Source organism: Salmo salar, chromosome ssa14 (assembly GCF_905237065.1).
Source record: "Salmo salar chromosome ssa14, Ssal_v3.1, whole genome shotgun sequence".
Lineage (NCBI taxonomy): Eukaryota > Metazoa > Chordata > Actinopteri > Salmoniformes > Salmonidae > Salmo > Salmo salar.
Window position 1 is genome coordinate 43749738 of NC_059455.1, and position 18480 is coordinate 43768217.

General features: G+C 46.2%; 1 protein-coding gene across 1 annotated transcript; it reads right to left on the bottom strand.

The window, feature by feature from the left end:
• Positions 1 to 1540: 1540 nt before the first annotated feature.
• Positions 1541 to 17468, bottom strand: LOC106569600 (uncharacterized). Its single transcript, XM_045693677.1, has 13 exons — positions 17458 to 17468; positions 13080 to 15078; positions 12498 to 12740; positions 10119 to 12261; positions 8508 to 8578; positions 8332 to 8417; positions 8169 to 8229; positions 7962 to 8037; positions 7797 to 7844; positions 3019 to 3281; positions 2584 to 2793; positions 2349 to 2437; positions 1541 to 2221 (listed from the first exon to the last, which is right to left on the bottom strand). The coding sequence occupies exons 1-13, from the start codon at positions 17466 to 17468 to the stop codon at positions 2143 to 2145; spliced, it is 5379 nt and encodes a 1792-aa protein (XP_045549633.1). The 3' UTR covers positions 1541 to 2142.
• Between the last annotated feature and the right edge of the window lie 1012 nt (positions 17469 to 18480).

Sequence of the window (18480 nt, forward strand, 5' to 3'; positions counted from 1 at the left end):
AGAGAAGGTTGAGGGGGAAGAGGAGCCCCCTGTCCACCTGATCACCAGGCTGCGTCGGCATGAAGAGAGGGAGAGAAGAGAGGTGACAGAGAGAGGGAGGGAGCAGGGAGAGGAGAGACGTTCAGTCCCTCTTATGGACAGATCGCGGGAAAGACTGTAGTGAAAATCCAACACAGTGGAGTGTGGAACAAGTCTGCTCCTACATCAGGTATCTTTATGGCTTCACTTGGGATTCAAAGCTGCTTATATGCCTGGGGCCATGAGTTTTTCCCTCTCAGGTCACAACTCCTCTCTCTCCACCGTCCTAATTTCTCCCCCCTCTCTCCTCCTCCTCTAGGTAGGCGGGACATATCCAACGAGTTACGTTCCCAGGGGATTGACGGCCAGGCCCTCCTATTGCTGACAGAGAAGCACTTGATGACAGCTATGAATATCAAAACTAGGCCCCGCCCTCAAACCTCTGTGCCCACATCAAATCTCTGAAAGAACCATGAGCACAGGAAATTAACATCACAAATGGCACCCTATTCCCTATATAGTGCACTGCTGTTGACCAGGGCTCTATCTGGTCAAAAGTAGTGCACTATATATAGGAGATAGGGTGCCATTTGGTATGCGAATGAGAGGAACACCCTTATTGGACTTTAAAGACATTGGATTCCAGGAGGATTTGAGACACACACACACAACACACTCGCTCTCCGCCTTTCAACTCAGTGAAAAGCAGCGAGTAAACTGTAGTGATTGTAGCAATACGGCATTTTCTGTGTATTACATTGAAAGCACTTTTCATGATGTTAATTCCCAAAAGCTCTGACGAAGGCCGTGAGGTTGATACGTAAAGCTTATTAAATATCAGTGATACTATCAAGAGCAGTGTGCGGTTTCCTTTTTCCTTCAATACTTAAAGGTTTAAAGAATTATATTTAAATGTTTTGCCAAAATGTTGGGACTCTCTGAAGGCTGTTTTCCAAGCCTGAGACGAGTTGGTATTTTACAACGACACAGATTGACTGAAGTTGCATGAGGAAATCCCTGGATACCCTGATGAAGACAGCTTTGCTGTCGAAACGTTGGTTATTAGGTTATTACATTTCTGCATCTGAGCTCTCAGAATGTGTGGCTTTCACTTATTTTCTAGTTTTCTACTCCGCTAGCCAGCACCTCGCCTTTATAGGTGTGCGTTTCTTTTTTCTAGCATGAGGAAATCCACCAGGAACACCTGTAGCATAGCAACCGCAGAGCAACCAGGAAGTGCCTTGTGAGTTCCATGATTGAAGAGACATTAGACAAGCAACATATTTTTTTGTAGTTATAAATATAATACAAATAAAATCCGTTACCAGACTTGCATGCATTCATTATTGACCTGTCATGGGGGAATAGTCTCATTCCTGTACTGCCATGGCAAGTCATGGGTTCTGTCTTAAATGGCACGCTATTCCCTATATAGTGCACTACCTGGGCCCTGGTCAAAAGAAGTGCACTATGAAGAAAACAGGGTGCCATTTGGGCCTCAATATACCAATAAGAAGCAAACTAGATGACTGAGGAAGCTTTATTGAGCTGACATGATTCACGTTAAGAATGTTATATGTCTGTCACCAAGAAAGAGGTATAGATGAAGGTACCGACAAGCTAACCTTACATGACCACATAATTAGACAGGAATTCAAACAGGAAGAGGAATTAAAATATTACTATTAAAAAAAAAAAAAAAAGACATTCCTTTCCTATATAAAAATAGACCAGTATTTACAGAATTTACAGTCATCCAGCCTTAACGGGGAACCATGATGGATAAAATACTGTGGTAGTTGGTCTAAACAGCGGTGTACGTCCTCCCAGGAGTTTCACGTTCACAGTCACACCACTGCTAGTATGAACTTTGAACTACAGCAGTTGAATGTCCTTAGAGAGAGTTCTGAATGGCCCAGAATGCTCAACAGTTTTGTTGAGATTTGGAAACTTCGGGACTAAATGCAACGTTGCCGCATTTGTGGAGATTGCATTCATGGTTAAACGCTGCAGATGTCATCTCAATCAGAAATGACCTTCAAATGTCAAGCACTATACAACATGCCCTCGGATTTAATCTCGGCTGAAGTCTGACGGCTGGAAGCCAAGTAGGCAGTGTGGTGTTCAGTTCGCAGGACGCTGACCAATCGATGCTTTCATCTTCATCTGTTGCTCGATCATCCAATCAAACTCCTCTCTTTCCCTGAGGATAGGAAGGAGGGAAAGGAAAACAGATGTGGGAACTGGTGTGTTAAACGTGACTTGGGTTAGCTGCCCAAGCTAATGCCTAGGCTTTAGTTCAGTGGGCTAACACACGTCTCCTCTCTTACCTTTTACTCAGACAGGGCCCTTTTAGGTATTTGTCCTCTGCCTTCACCAGTGACAACTTGTCCACTCCAGCTATGGCATAGATAATAGCCTGCAGGAGAAGAAAACTTTAGAATAATTTAATTTAAACTAATTCAACGTCACTTCAACAGTAAAGAAGGGCGAATATAAAACACACAGCAAAAATACATTGTGTGTGTCGATGGACAATAAAGTTGTTTCCTATTGCATTGTGACCTCAGGTAAGAGGACGTCCAGTACGAGGCGTATCCGGTCTACGTCAGCCAGGCAGGGGGCGGTGAGGGGGGCGGTCTCATACACCCCCCTCAGGTACTGATACACCTGGTCCAGCTGCTCCTCATCCTCCAGGTAGGTGTCCACTACTGACCGGCTGGCTGCCAGGAACCATCGCAACCACTTAGATTGTTGCTGCCCGCTGATCACACCCTGGAGGGGAGAGAGAGAGGTTATCATATACAGAGAGACCTGATCACACCCTGGGGTTAGAAAGAGGGGGATGGGGAGAGAGAGAAGGATGGGAGAAGGGAGAGAGCGAGAAAGAGGAATGAGGAAGAGAGGAGAATGAAGGGAGAAAATCTGATACTGACAGACAGAGAAGAGAACCTATTGAGTGCCTGGGAGAGTGGAGGCGGCATCGGTATGGTTACTCACTAGAAGGCGTGTCTCCACCCGGCGTTGCTTAACGATGAAGTCCACCAGTTTCTCATTGGCACGGTTACGTGCTGCCTTGGAGCGGTCAGGCAGCAGCTTCCTCCTCCTCCTCCTCCTCTTCTTCCTCTCCTCCTCCTCCTGCCGGCCGCTGCCCTCCTCCTCCTCCCCAAGGTCAGAGGTCAAAAACTGCTCCTCCAACATCAGCTTACTGGGGAAGTTGAGGTCAGAGGTACTCTGAGGATAACGTCTCCTCACAGGACAGCCTGGGGGTGGATCAGGCAGGTTATCTATTTATCCATCTCTCTCACCTTTATTTGAATTTAATATGGATCCCCATTCTTCCTGGGGTCCAGCAATATTAAGGCAGTTTATACAATTTTACAAAATATTACAATACAGTCACAACACAATGTGTGCCCTCAGACCCCTACTCCACCACTACCACATATCTACAGTACAAAATCCACGTGCACAGTTGAAGTCGGAAGTTTACATACACTTAGGTTGGAGTCATTAAAACTAGTTTTTCAACCACGCCACAAATTTCTTGTTAACAAAGTATAGTTTTGGCAAGTCGGTTAGGACATCTACTTTGTGCATGACAAGTCATTTTTCCAACAATTGTTTACAGACAGATTATTTCACTTATAATTTGCTGTATCACAATTCCAGTGGGTCAGAAGTTTAGATACACTAAGTTTCCCATGATGTCAAGCAAAAGGGAAGAAAAAATAAATAAATCAACAAAAGAAATTATAACCTCCACAAGTCTGGTTCATCCTTGGGAGCAATTTCCAAACACCTGAAGGTACCACGTTCATCTATACAAACAATAGTACGCAAGTATAAACACCATGGGACCACGCAGCTGTCATACTGCACAGGAAGGAGATGAGTTCTGTCTCCTAGAGATGAAAGTACTTTGGTGCGAAAAATGCAAATCAATCCCAGAACAACAGCAAAGGATCTTGTGAAGATGCTGGAGGAAACCGGTACAAAAGTATCTATATCCACAGTAAAACGAGTCCTATATCAACATAACCTGAAAGGCCGCTCAGCAAGAAAGAAGCCACAGCTCCAAAACCGCCATAAAAAAGCCAGACTACAGTTTGCAACTGCACATGGGGACAAAGATCATACTTTTTGGAGAAATGTCCTCTGGTCTGATGAAACAAAAATAGAACCTTTTGGCCATAATGACCATCGTTATGTTTGGCGGAAAAAGGGGGAGGCTTGCAAGCCGAAGAACACCATCCCAACCGTGAAGCACGGGGGTGGCAGCATCATGTTGTGGGGGTGCTTTGCTGCAGGAGGGACTGGTGCACTTCACAAAATAGATGGCATCATGACGAAGGAAAATTATGTGGATATCTTGAAGCAACATCTCAAGACATCAGTCAGGAAGTTAAAGCTTGGTCGCAAATGGGTCTTCCAAATGGACAATGACCCCAAGCATACTTCCAAAGTTGGGACAAAAATGGCCTAAGGACAACAAAGTCAAGGTATTGGAGTGGCCATCACAAAGCTCTGACCTCAATCTTACAGACAAGTTGTGGGCAGAACTGAAAAAGCGTGTGCGAGCAAGGAGGCCTACAAACCTGACTCAGTTACACCAGCTCTGTCAGGAGGAATGGGCCAAAATTCACGCAACTTAATGTGTGAAGCTTGTGGAAGGCTACCCGAAACGTTTGACCCAAGTTAAACAATTTAAAGGCAATGCTACCAAATACAAATTGAGTGTATGTAAACTTCTGACCCACGGGGAATGTGATGAAAGAAATAAAATCTGAAATAAATCATTCTCTCTACTATTATTCTGACATTTCGCATTCTTAAAATAAAGTGGTGATCCTAACTGACCTAAAACAGAGAATGTTTAGTAGGATTAAAGGTTAGGAATTGTGAAAAACTGAGTTTAAAATGTATTTGGCTAAGGTGTATGTAAACTTTCGACTTCAACTGTATGTATAGTGCGTATGTTATCGTGTGTGTGTGTGTGCATGCGCCTGTGCCAATGTTTGTGTTGCTTCACAGTCCCCGTTGATCCATAAGGTGTTTTTATATATCTTTTTTAATCTAATTTTACTACTTGCGTCAGTTACTTGATGTGGAATTGAGTTCCATGTAGTCATGGCTCTATGTAGTACTGTGTGCCTCCCATAGTCTGTTCTGGACTTGGGGACTGTGAAGAGACCTCGTGGCATGTCTTGTGGGGCATGCATGGGTGTCCGAGCTATGTGCCAGTAGTTTACACAGACAGCTCGGTGCATTCAACATGTCAATACCTCTCATAAATAAAAGTAGTGATGAAGTCAATCTCTCCTCCACTTTCAGCCAGGAGAGATTGACATGCATATTATTAATATTAGCTCTCTGTGTACATCCAAAGGCCAGCCGTGCTGCCCTGTTCTGAGCCAATTGCAATTTTCCTCAGTCCTTTTTTGTGGCACCTGACCACACGACTGAACAGTAGCCAAGGTGCAACAAAATTAGGGCCTGTACGACCTGCCTTGTTGATAGTGTTGTTAAGAAGGCATAGCATCGCTTTATTATGGACAGACTTCTCCCCATCTTAGCTACTACTGCATCAATATGTTTTGACCATGACAGTTTACAATCTAGGGTTACTCCAAGCAGCTTAGTCATCTCAACTTGCTCAATTTCCACATGATTTATTACAATATTTAGTTGAAGTTTAGGGTTTAGTGAGTGTTTTGTTCCAAATACAATGCTTTTAGTTTTAGAAATATTTAGGGCTAACTTATTCCTTGCCACCCACTCTGAAACTAACTGCAGCTCTTTGTTGAGTGTTGCAGTCATTTCAGTCCCTGTAGTTGGTGACATGTATAGTGTTGAGTCATCCGCATACATAGACACTCTGGCTTTACTCAAAGTCAGTGGTATGTCGTTAGTAAAAAAAAATGAAAAGCAAGGAGCCTAAACAGCTACCCTGGGGAATTCCTGATTGTAACGGGATTATATTTGAGAGGCTTCCATTAAAGAACACCCTCTGTGTTCTGTTAGACAAGTAACTCTTTATCCACATTATAGCAGGGGGTGTAAAGCCATAACACATAAGTGTTTCCAGCATCAGACTATGATCAATAATGTCAAAAGCAGCACTGAAGTCTAACAAGAGCCCCCACAATCATTTTATCATCAATTTCTCTCAGCCAATCATCAGTCATTTGTGTAAGTGCTGTGCTTGTTGAGTGTCCTTCCCTATAAGCATGCTGAAATTCTGTTGTCAATTTGTTTACTGTGAAATAGCATTGCATCTGGTCAAACACAATTTTCTCCAGAAGGTTTCCTAAGGGTTGGTAACAGGCTGATTGGTCAGCTATTTGAGCCAGTAAAGGGGGCTTTACTATTCTTGGGTAGCGGAATGACTTTAGCTTCCCTCCAGGCCTGAGGGCAAACGCTCTCCAGTAGGCTTAAATTGAAGATGTGGCAAATAGGAGTGGCATTATCGTCTGCTATTATCCTCAGTAATTTTCCATCCAGATTGTCAGATCCCGGTGGCTTGTCATTGTTGATAGACAACAATAATTTGTTCACCTCTACCACAACGACTTTACGAAATTCAAAAGTACAATTCTTGTCTTTCATAATTTGGTCCGATATACTTGGATGTGTAGGGTCAGCGTTTGGTGCTGGCATGTCATCCCTAAGTTTGTTTATCTTGCCAATGAAAAAGTCATTAAAGTAGTTGGCAATATCGGTGGGCTTTGTGATGAATGAGCCATATGATTCAGTGAATGAAAGAGCCAAGTCGGCTTTTTTACCCACAATTTCATTTTAAGGTGCCCCAAAGCTTTATAATGTAATTTATCTTTGTTTCATAGAGTAGTTTATTTTTATTTAGTCTAGTCACATGATTTCTTAATTTGCAGTATGTTTGCCAATCAGTTGAGCTGCCAGACTTAATTGCCATACCTTTTGCCTCATCCCTCTCAACCATACCATTTTTCAATTCTTCATCAATCCAAGGGGATTTAACCGTTTTTACAGTCATTTTCTTAATGGGTGCGTGCTTATTAGTAACTGGAATAAGTAGTTTCATAAATGCGTCAAGTGCAGCATCTGGTTGCTCCTCATTACACACCACAGACCAGCAAATATTCTTTACATCATCAACATATGAATCACTACAAAACTTCTTGTATGACCTCTTATACACTATATTAGGCCCAGCCTTTGGAACTTTGGTTTTCCTAGATATGGCTATTATATTGTGATCACTACATCCTATGGATTTGGATACTGCTTTAAAGCAAATATCTGCAGCATTAGTAAAGATGTTTATTTATTTTACCAGGTAAGTTGACTGAGAACACATTCTCATTTACAGCAACGACCTGGGGAATAGTTACAGGGGAGAGGAGGGGGATGAATGAGCCAATTGTAAGCTGGGGATGATTAGGTGGTCAATACATGTTGATGATTTAATTCCTGTGCTGTTTGTAACTACCCTGGTAGGTTGACTGACAACCTGATCCAGGTTGCAGGCACTGGGTACAGTTAAGGTTTTTCCTGAGTGGGCAGCTTGACGATAGCCAGTCAATATTTAAAACACCCAGAAAATATACTTCTGTGTTGATATCACATACATTATCAAGCATTACACACATATTATATTTAGTCAGGTCAGTTAGAGAATACATTCTGTTGTACTATAAATGACCATCTTAAATTAAGAACAGGCAGCATTGGGATGAAGTTAAACGTCGGACAGCAAAGTACCAACATCTAAGAGCAGTGAATAGACATGAACTTACTTATGTCATCTGAAAAGTATTCAATGAAGGAACCGGTGAAGCCGCATCCTGCAAACATAATAAAAACATCAAGGACACCACAAAACACATATAATGAACTTCATCAGGGTCCGGAAAGCAGGTGCATAGTGCTCATTCTAAGAGAAGCGTAGTAGAATTGTTTACCGATACGGATTCTATAGTCGGCAATCAGCTCCAGGCACCATTTGATGGCAGCATCATAACTCTCTCTGGCTTTACACTACAAACAGCAAACATCATCAACACACCAGTCACCAGGAATACATATACAAAAACAGCTGTATCTATACTATATATTAGTTGTATGGAGACAGTATTCATAAAGGAGTTGTCTGTTTCAGACAACCTTACCACAAGCTGATCAGCCTCTTCACAGTCAAAAGGCTTCAATGTTTTTAGGGCCACAGAGAAGCTGGAAAAGAAACGGAAAAAACATGATGGTTAATATCGGAACAAAGGTTCATTACTAAAGAATGACAGTGGAAAGGGTTAAACCGAGTTTTTGGGTTCCTACCCTTTTCGTATCCTCTTCTTGTCAAACAGCAGGTTGTCAATAAACACAATGCTGGCTTTCTTCATCTTCCGGTTCACGCTTTTCACCTGATGAGAAGAGGAGTTGTTGTCAACTCTAACACGTCCCCACCACATCTCATCTTTTTATGTTGTTGGAGCACAGATCCACTCACTCACCATTGCCGGCCAGAAAGGATAATTTCTAAATTTGCACCAAACACATATTCCCTCTGTTATGGACAGCGGCTCTGAAAGAGACAAATAATTATTTATATACTGAACAAAAATATAAACGCAACATGTAAAGTGTGGGTCCCATGTTTCATGAGCTGAAATAAAAGATCCCAGAAATGTTCCATGTGCACAAAAAGCTTATTTCTCTCTAATTTTGTACACAAATTTGTTTACATCCTTGTTAGTGAGCATTTCTCCTTTGCCAAGATAATCCATCCACCTGACTGGTGTGGCATATCAAGATTAAATAGCATGATCATTACACAGGTGCACCTTGTGCTGGGGACAATAAAAGGCCACTAAATGTGCAATTGTCACAATACAATTTGTTTTGAGGGAGCGTGCAATTGGCATGCTGACTGCAGGAATGTCCACCAGAGCTGTTGCCAGATAATGCAATGTTAATTTCGCTACCATAAGCCACCTCCAAAATTGTTTTAGAGAATTTGGCAGTACTTCCAACCGGCCTCACAACCGCAGACCACGTGTAACCACGCCAGCACAGGTCCTCCACATCTGGCTTCTTCACCTGTTGGATCATCTGAGACCAGCCACCTGGACAGCTGATGAAACTGTGGGTTTGCGCAACCAACGTATTTCTGCACAAACTGTCAGAAACCGTTTCAGGGAAGGTATTCTATGTGGTTGTCGTTCTCACCAGGGTCTTGACCTGACTGCAGTTCGGCGTCGTAACTGACTTCAGTGGGCAAATGCTCACCTTCGATGGCCACTGGCACGCTGGAGAAGAGTGCTCTTCATGTATGAATCGCAGTTTCAAATGTAGGCGAGCAGTTTGCTGATGTCAACGTTGTGAACAAAGTGCCCCATGGTGGTATGGTATGGGCAGGCATAAGCTACGGACAACGAACACAATTGCATTTTATCGATGGCAATTTGATTTGTATGCACAGAGATACCGTGAAGAGATCCCGAGGCCATTGTTGTGCCATTCATCCACCACCATCACCTCATGTTTCAGCATGATAACGCATGGCCCCATGTCGCAAGGATCTTTTCACATTTCCTGCAAGCTGAAAATGTCCTAGTTCTTCCATGGCCTGCATACTCACCAGACTGTCACCCATTGAGCATGTTTGGGATGCTCTGGATCGGCGTGTACGACAGCGTGTTCCAGTTCCCGCCAATATCCAGCAACTTCACACAGCCATTAAAGAGGAGTGAGATAACATTTCACAGGCCACAATCAACAGCCTGATCAACTCTATGTGAAGGAGATGTGTCGCGCTGCATGAGGCAAATGGTGGTCACACCAGATACTGACTGGTTTTCTGATCCATGCCTCTACTTTTGTTTTAAATTATCTGTTACCAACAGATGCACATCTGTATTCCCAGTCATGTGAAATCTATAGATTAGGGCCTAATGAATTTATTTCAATTGTCTGATTTCCTTATATGAACTGTAAAATCTTTGAAATTCTTGCATGTTGCGTTTATATTTTTGTTCAGTGTAATTAAAAACAATGTACGATTTTTGCAGGCGTCATGTCAGGGAGGGAGTTTATCAACCATCCACACAATCACACTAACTCACTTGTGTTATTTAAGAAACTGGGAAGATCTTCCTCATCCTCCTGCTCTTCCTCCTCCTCTTCAAGAGGAAGTGAGGTCAGGTGGTCTTCCTGTAGGCTCAGTTCGATGGACAGGTTTGAGGACAGGGAGGCATCTCCTGTGTCTTCGTCCGGTGAGTCCAACTCCAGTAGTTCAAACCGTGGTCTGGAGCATTGGATTGGCTGAGAGCTGCTGCTGTCGTCACTCTGCAGCCCGACTCTCTCCACTCCCTCTGCTGTATGGCCCTTCCTGCTTCTACGTCTGTGCTTGGCTGGAGGCCCCTCCTCTGAGCTGCAGGTCTGGGAACCTCCCTCTGCTGCAGTCTTCACTCTCTTCCCTACAGCCGGGTTCTTCACTCTCTTCCCTACAGCCGGGTTCTTCACTCTCTTCCCTACAGCCGGGTTCTTCACTCTCTTCCCTACAGCCGGGTTCTTCACTCTCTTCCCTACAGCCGGGTTCTTCACTCTCTTCCCTACAGCCGGGTTCTTCACTCTCTTCCCTACAGCCGGGTTCTTCACTCTCTTCCCTACAGCCGGGTTCTTCACTCTCTTCCCTACAGCCGGGTTCTTCACTCTCTTCCCTACAGCCGGGTTCTTCACTCTCTTCCCTACAGCCGGGTTCTTCACTCTCTTCCCTACAGCCGGGTTCTTCACTCTCTCCACTACAGCCGGGTTCTTCACTCTCTCCACTACAGCCGGGTTCTTCACTCTCTCCACTACAGCCGGGTTCTTCACTCTCTCCCCTACAGCCGGGTTCTTCACTCTCTCCACTACAGCCGGGTTCTTCACTCTCTCCACTACAGCCGGCCCCTTCACTCTCTTCCCTACAGCCGGGTTCTTCACTCTCTCCCCTACAGCCGGGTTCTTCACTCTCTCCCCTACAGCCGGCCCCTTCACTCTCTCCACTACAGCCGGCCCCTTCACTCTCTCCACTACAGCCGGGTTCTTAACTCTCTCCACTACAGCCGGGTTCTTAACTCTCTCCACTACAGCCGGGTTCTTAACTCTCTCCACTACAGCCGGCCCCTTCACGCCCTTCACTACAGCCGGCCCCTTCACGCCCTTCACTACAGCCGGCCCCTTCACGCCCTTCACTACAGCCGGCCCCTTCACGCCCTTCACTACAGCCGGCCCCTTCACGCCCTTCACTACAGCCGGCCCCTTCACGCCCTTCACTACAGCCGGCCCCTTCACGCCCTTCACTACAGCCGGCCCCTTCACGCCCTTCACTACAGCCGGCCCCTTCACGCCCTTCACCACAGCCGGCCCCTTCACTCCCTTCCCTACAGCCGGCCGCTTCACTCCCTTCCCTACAGCCGGCCGCTTCACTCCCTTCACTACAGCCGGCCTCTTCACTCCCTTCACCACAGCCGGCCCCTTCACCACAGCCGGCCCCTTCACCACAGCCGGCCCCTTCACCACAGCCGGCCCCTTCACCACAGCCGGCCCCTTCTCTCCCTTCACCACAGCCGGCCCCTTCACTCCCTTCACCACAGCCGGCCCCTTCACTCCCTTCACCACAGCCGGCCCCTTCACTCCCTTCACCACAGCCGGCCCCTTCACTCCCTTCACCACAGCCGGCCCCTTCACTCCCTTCACCACAGCCGGCCCCTTCACTCCCGTCACCACAGCCGGCCCCTTCACTCCCTTCACCACAGCCGGCCCCTTCACTCCCTTCACCACAGCCGGCCCCTTCACTCCCTTCACCACAGCCGGCCCCTTCACCCCCTTCACCACAGCCGGCCCCTTCACCCCTTCACCACAGCCGGCCCCTTCACACCCTTCACCACAGCCGGCCCCTTCACACCCTTCACCACAGCCGGCCCCTTCACTCCCTTCACCACAGCCGGCCTCTTCACTCCCTTCACCACAGCCGGCCTCTTCACTCCCTTCACCACAGCCGGCCTCTTCACTCCCTTCACCACAGCCGGCCTCTTCACTCCCTTCACCACAGCCGGCCTCTTCACTCCCTTCACCACAGCCGGCCTCTTCACTCCTTTCACCACAGCCGGCCTCTTCACTCCTTTCACCACAGCCGGCTTCTTCACTCCCTTCACTACAGCCAGCTCCTTCACTACAGCCGGTTTCTTCACTCCAGCCGGGTCCTTCCTTGGTCGACCTCTGGGTTTACCCCAAGATTTACTGGTGGGTACAGCTCCGTCTGGCTCTGGAATCTGAAAGAGAGAAAGTTACTGAATGTTGAATACTTTAAGCATTTACTACAATCTATAGAGAATAAGCCTAAGCCTGGACTAAAACACCTTTTCAATAGAGATTCTCCATTGTCAAGGCAAATTGTCTCTCAGTGCATAACGTCACATCCTGTCTGTTTCGACTCAGTGTTGATGAAGATTATACAGTACCTTGTCCAGATGTTCTAACAGCTTCCAGGTGACAGGTGAGGTGTTCTGAGGGCTGTCTGGCTTAGAGCTGGGGGCCAGGGGAGACAGAGAGACAGAGAAAGGGTTGACTGTTCCTATGGAGGATCTGGGGCCTGGGGTGGAGCTAAGACAGATCTGCTGCTGGACCCCCTTAGTTCTCCCTCTCTTAGGTGTGTTTGTCGAGGAAGAGACGCCAGGAGGGCTGAGAGTAGGAGAGAGGCTCCTCTTTAGGCCAGAAGAGAGTTCTGAAGATAGAACAGGGAATGAAGAGAGGATCTCAGAGTCTACCCTGTGGCTCTGTGGTATTTTTCTATGTTTTCTCTTTGGGACACCAGGAGGGTTGTGTGTGGAAGAGGAAATGCTGGGGGAGAGGTCTGCAGATAGCACAGGGAGTGAGATGGGGTTGGCAGAGACTACATTATGGCTCTTTGATTTCTTAGTATATTTTTTCTTTTTTACAGTCTCCACTTGTGACTCTAGCTTACGCTTCAGCGATATTTCAGATATCTTCTCCCTATTTCCCACAGTTTCCTGTGACTTTCTAGTATGTTTCCACTTCCTCACAGTCTCCTGCGGCTGGTCAGTCTCCTGCGGCTGGTCAGTCTCCTGTGACTGGAATAACTTAGGGGTCTTCTTCCAATTTATTACAGTCTCCTGCGACTGGTCAGTCTCCTGCGACTGGTCAGTCTCCTGCGACTGGTCAGTCTCCTGCGGCTGGTCAGTCTCCTGCGGCTGGTCAGTCTCCTGCGGCTGGTCTACCTTAGGGGTCTCCGATTTTTTTGTATACTTCCTCTTTGTCACCGGTGCCGGACACCTGTCCTCAGGGCCAGGCGCAGGTGAGTTGGGTGTCAAGGACTGTGTCTCAGCCTCTGTTTGGTCCTCTGGCTGTGAACATGGGTGTGTATCTGTTAGGCCCTGATGGATCTGATGTTCTGGGACAGTATGAGGTTTCCTGTCTTTGGGTGGCCTCCCCCTCTTGCGCCGTTCACCGTGTGGCTGTGAACTTGGGTCTGAATCTGAAGGGGACTGGATCTGATGTTCTGGGACAGTATGAGGTTTGTCTTTGGGTGGCCTCCCCCTCTTGCGCCGTTCACCGTGTGGCTGATGAGAGGTTCCTTTCTCTGTGGTCCTCTGTTTCTGGGGTGAAACAAATGGTTCAGCCTCTAGCTCTCTGGTCAGTGAGTCTGTGTGATCTCCAGCAATTAGGACATAATGGCTGCTTGTATCTCCTTGTTCTACAGATGGACTACAGAGATGGGACCCTTCGTTACGCTGCACCCTCTGTAAATCCTTGGTGGGGGATGGTAGTTCAGAGGTGCCCACAGGTGAGTTGGGTGACAGGGGCTGTGTCTCAACCTCTGTTAGGGCATCAGGTGACTGACACCTGTCCTCAGGCACAGGTGGGCTGGGTGACAGGGGATGTGTCATTGTGACAGCATTCGTTTGTTCCTCTCGCTGTGAACATGGGTCTGAATCTGAAGGGGACTGGATCTCCTGTGACTGGTCAGTCTCCTGCGGCTGGTCAGTCTCCTGTGACTGGAATAACTTAGGGGTCTTCTTCCAATTTATTACAGTCTCCTGCGGCTGGTCAGTCTCCTGCGGCTGGTCAGTCTCCTGTGACTGGAATAACTTAGGGGTCTTCTTCCAATTTATTACAGTCTCCTGCGGCTGGTCAGTCTCCTGCGGCTGGTCAGTCTCCTGTGACTGGAATAACTTAGGGGTCTTCTTCCAATTTATTACAGTCTCCTGCGGCTGGTCAGTCTCCTGCGGCTGGTCAGTCTCCTGTGGCTGGAATAACTTAGGGGTCTTCTTCCAATTTATTACAGTCTCCTGCGACTGGTCAGTCTCCTGCGACTGGTCAGTCTCCTGCGACTGGTCAGTCTCCTGCGACTGGTCAGTCTCCTGCGGCTGGTCTACCTTAGGGGTCTCCGATTTTTTTGTATACTTCCTCTTTGTCACCGGTGCCGGACACCTGTCCTCAGGGCCAGGCGCAGGTGAGTTGGGTGTCAAGGACTGTGTCTCAGCCTCTGTTTGGTCCTCTGGCTGTGAACATGGGTGTGTATCTGTTAGGCCCTGATGGATCTGATGTTCTGGGACAGTATGAGGTTTCCTGTCTTTGGGTGGCCTCCCCCTCTTGCGCCGTTCACCGTGTGGCTGTGAACTTGGGTCTGAATCTGAAGGGGACTGGATCTGATGGTCTGGGACAGTATGAGGTTTGTCTTTGGGTGGCCTCCCCCTCTTGCGCCGTTCACCGTGTGGCTGATGAGAGGTTCCTTTCTCTGTGGTCCTCTGTTTCTGGGGTGAAACAAATGGTTCAGCCTCTAGCTCTCTGGTCAGTGAATATGTGTGATCTCCAGCAATTAGGACATAATGGCTGCTTGCATCTCCTTGTTCTACAGATGGACTACAGAGATGGGACCCTTCGTTACGCTGCACCCTCTGTAAATCCTTGGTGGGGGATGGTAGTTCAGAGGTGCCCACAGGTGAGTTGGGTGACAGGGGCTGTGTCTCAACCTCTGTTAGGGCATCAGGTGACTGACACCTGTCCTCAGGCACAGGTGGGCTGGGTGACAGGGGATGTGTCTCAACCTCTGTTAGGACATCAGGTGACTGACACCTGTCCTCAGGCACAGGTGGGCTGGGTGACAGGGGCTGTGTCACTGTGACAGCATTTGTTTGTTCCTCTCGCTGTGAACATGGGTCTGAATCTGAAGGGGACTGGATCTGATGGTCTGGGACAGTATGAGATTTCCTGTCTTTGGGTGGCCTCCCCCTCTTGCGCCGTTCACCGTGTGGCTGATCAGAGGTTCCTTTCTCTGTGGTCCTCTGTTTCTGGGGTGAAATTAGTGATTGAGACAGACTAGCAGGGTTGGTTGAAACGGGTGTTTGAACTGGGCTAGCAGGGCTAAGTCCTGGCTGTGGAGTAGATGTTTGGTGGTCGGTCCAATTTGAGGACTTCTGAGTGGAAAAGGAAGAACTGTCCTCTGGTGAATTCATGTTCAAGGCCAGGCGAGCTCCAGCGCTTCAACTCCTCAGGAGGGAAACGCTTGTCATCTTGAGCTGTGGTGGAACCATGCAGGAAGATAACAGGTTTATTATTTGTTTATCAAATAACAGCCATGTCAATTTCCCGAGAGGGTTGTAACATTAAATGTGTAGGCTAGTAATTAGCACCTAGCAAACATCTGGCCAGCCAGCTAGCTAGCTAGCTAAACATTGACAGCTTGAGAATTTGAAAGTTGCGTTACTAGACCAAGCTGTGGCCATTCAAAGGATTAACACCTTCCATTTGAATCTTGAAAACGAGATGGTGCATCTCAAAAGAATTCATCATGCAAAATTTCAAATAAACAACGTTCGCTAGTTATCCGTTAGCTAGCTGACAACACTACTGGAGATCGGTCTCAACAGATATTTAAAAATAAAACATGAACATATGAGATTACAGACAGTTGACTAGCTTTGATAGATTTTCGTATTCACTTTACATCCGGATATGGATGTACGGCGTGCTTTCTGGTATAACAACGGTAGCTAGCTAGCTAGAATGCTACCGATAATTCTACAGCGTGTTTTGAATTGAATCGGTTACTCTGTGCTGGCTAATCGTTAGGTAGCTAACTTTTCTAAAGTAGTATAGTAGTTAGGTTCCAAATACTGATATTCATAAAGATTCATACGTACACATAGAAACAGCAAGGTAGCTAGGTTGAATACTTTCTTCTTGATACTTCAAATGTTGCAACTCCTTCTGGGTTGGCACTAGTTACCATCTCCACAAAGTCAAAATTGGCTATCGTCAACTGGCTATATCGTAAAAATTCATGAAAACTAAAATGTGCTTTTTGTTCTTAATTTAAGTTTAGGCTTAAGGTTAGCAGTCTGGTTAAGGTTAGGTTTCAAATACGATTTTAAGAATATAAATTGTAGAAATAGGCGGGATTTGTTACTTTGTGGCTGTGGTAACTAGTGACTACCCTCCCAAACCAAAACAGAGATACTTTTGAGGAGATGGGAAACTCCACTGGTCTTGTGTATATTGTCGGGGTGCATTCGGAGCTATTCTGGGATAAGGAGAGCTGGCCTCCAAGGACTGAATGGGAGTCAATTGGGCGCTAGCTCAAAAACCCAACATTAGCATCAATTTCGTGAACAAGTATAACATTACAAATATTTTCCGAGATGTGAGATAATTAATTGGTTCTCTGTAATATTGTATAGCTTTGAAATCGTGACGTTACCTACTTTCGAGGAAAATAGGCAGGTTTCTCGACATATGGTGCTTTCAAGACAATTGGGAACACGGAAAATCGAGGTCAAATCATGAGGTCAGTGATATTCAAATCGGAAAGTCTAAGCTTTAGAAAGAGGCCCGACTTCACGATTTAGAATTCCGAGTTGGATGACCGTTCAAAAGATTTTTCCCAGTCGGAGCTCGTTTTTTCCAGAGTTCCTAGTTGTCATGAACGCACTGAAGTCGGAGATTTCCGAGTTCCCCGTGTAAACGCGGCATCATACTTTGACTTCGAGAAGGGATTGCATGACGATTAGTTTAGCAACCGCGTGACGCAGCATGACAACGTCAACCCGATTGGTCGACAGTCTGGGCGTTATACGTTGCTCTATTCATTGCCAAATGGGATTCTCATCTCTTCCGTTTTCTATTTCCGAGATTCGCGCTGTTTGGTTCATGGGATATGTAGTACATTATACTGAACTCAGGAGCAACGTAATTTCCCTCATTTCCAAGTTGACGAAATTACATATTTAGGCAAAAAAATCATACACAAACATAAACCAAAAACAGAACACACAGTAAAAAGGCCTTTACTGTAACATGTTCTGTTCTGCCACAAGTGAATAAGTACAGGAAAAAGTGACTGCTGTAATGGTGCTGTTCCTGACCAATTCTTCCATTTTGTGTGTTTTTTTTGTACATTACCTTTCCGCCATAATTTTCTATGACCAAAAATTGTTATTGGACATCAAAACAGCGATCACTAACCTTGATTAGGATGAAGATTACTACTACAAAGAGTCAGAGGCTCAGAACATACTGCTCACCGCCGACTCAGAAAAGAAAAAGGCGGCGTAAGAGAGGCCGACGTGCGGGCACCCTGACAAAACTACGTTGGCGAGTACATAAACTGCCTCTACCCTCTGTTCTATTGGCGAACGTACAGTCACTGGAGAACAAACAGGACGAGCTCCGTTCGAGACTATCCTATCAACGGGACCTTAAGAACTGTAATATCGGAATCGTGGCTGAAATAACGACATGGATAATATACATAAAGCTGTTTTTTTGATGCATTGGCAGGACAGAACAGCAGCACCAGGTAAGTTCAAGGGAGGTGTGTGTTCTTTGTTAACAACAGCTGGTGTGCTATCTCTAATATTAAGGAATTCTCTAGGTTCTGCTCACTGTAGACCATGTCATTTACCGAGAGAGTTTTCATATATTTTTCGCAGCTATATACAACCACAAACCCGATACTGGCACTAAGACCGCATTCAACGAGCTGTATAGGGCCAAAAGCAAACACGAAAATGCTCATCCAAAGGCGACGTAACTAGTGGCCGGTGATTTCAATGCAGTAAAACAGAAATTTGTTTTACCTCGTTTCGACCAGCATGTAACTGGAGGCGAAATAAACTATAGATCACTTTTACTCCACACACAGACACACATACAAAGCTCTCCCTCGCCTTCCATTTTGCAAATCTGACCACAACTCCATACTCGTTATTCTTGCTTACAAGCAGAAATTCTAACAGGAAGTACCAGTGACGCACTCAATACGGAAATGGTCTGATGAAGCGGATGCTAAACTACAGGACTGTTTCACTAGCGCAGACTGAAATAGGTACCGGGATTCATCCAATGGCATTGAGGAGTTTACCACCATTAGTTACCGGCTTCATTAATAAATGCATTGACAAAGTTGTCCCCACAGTGACCATA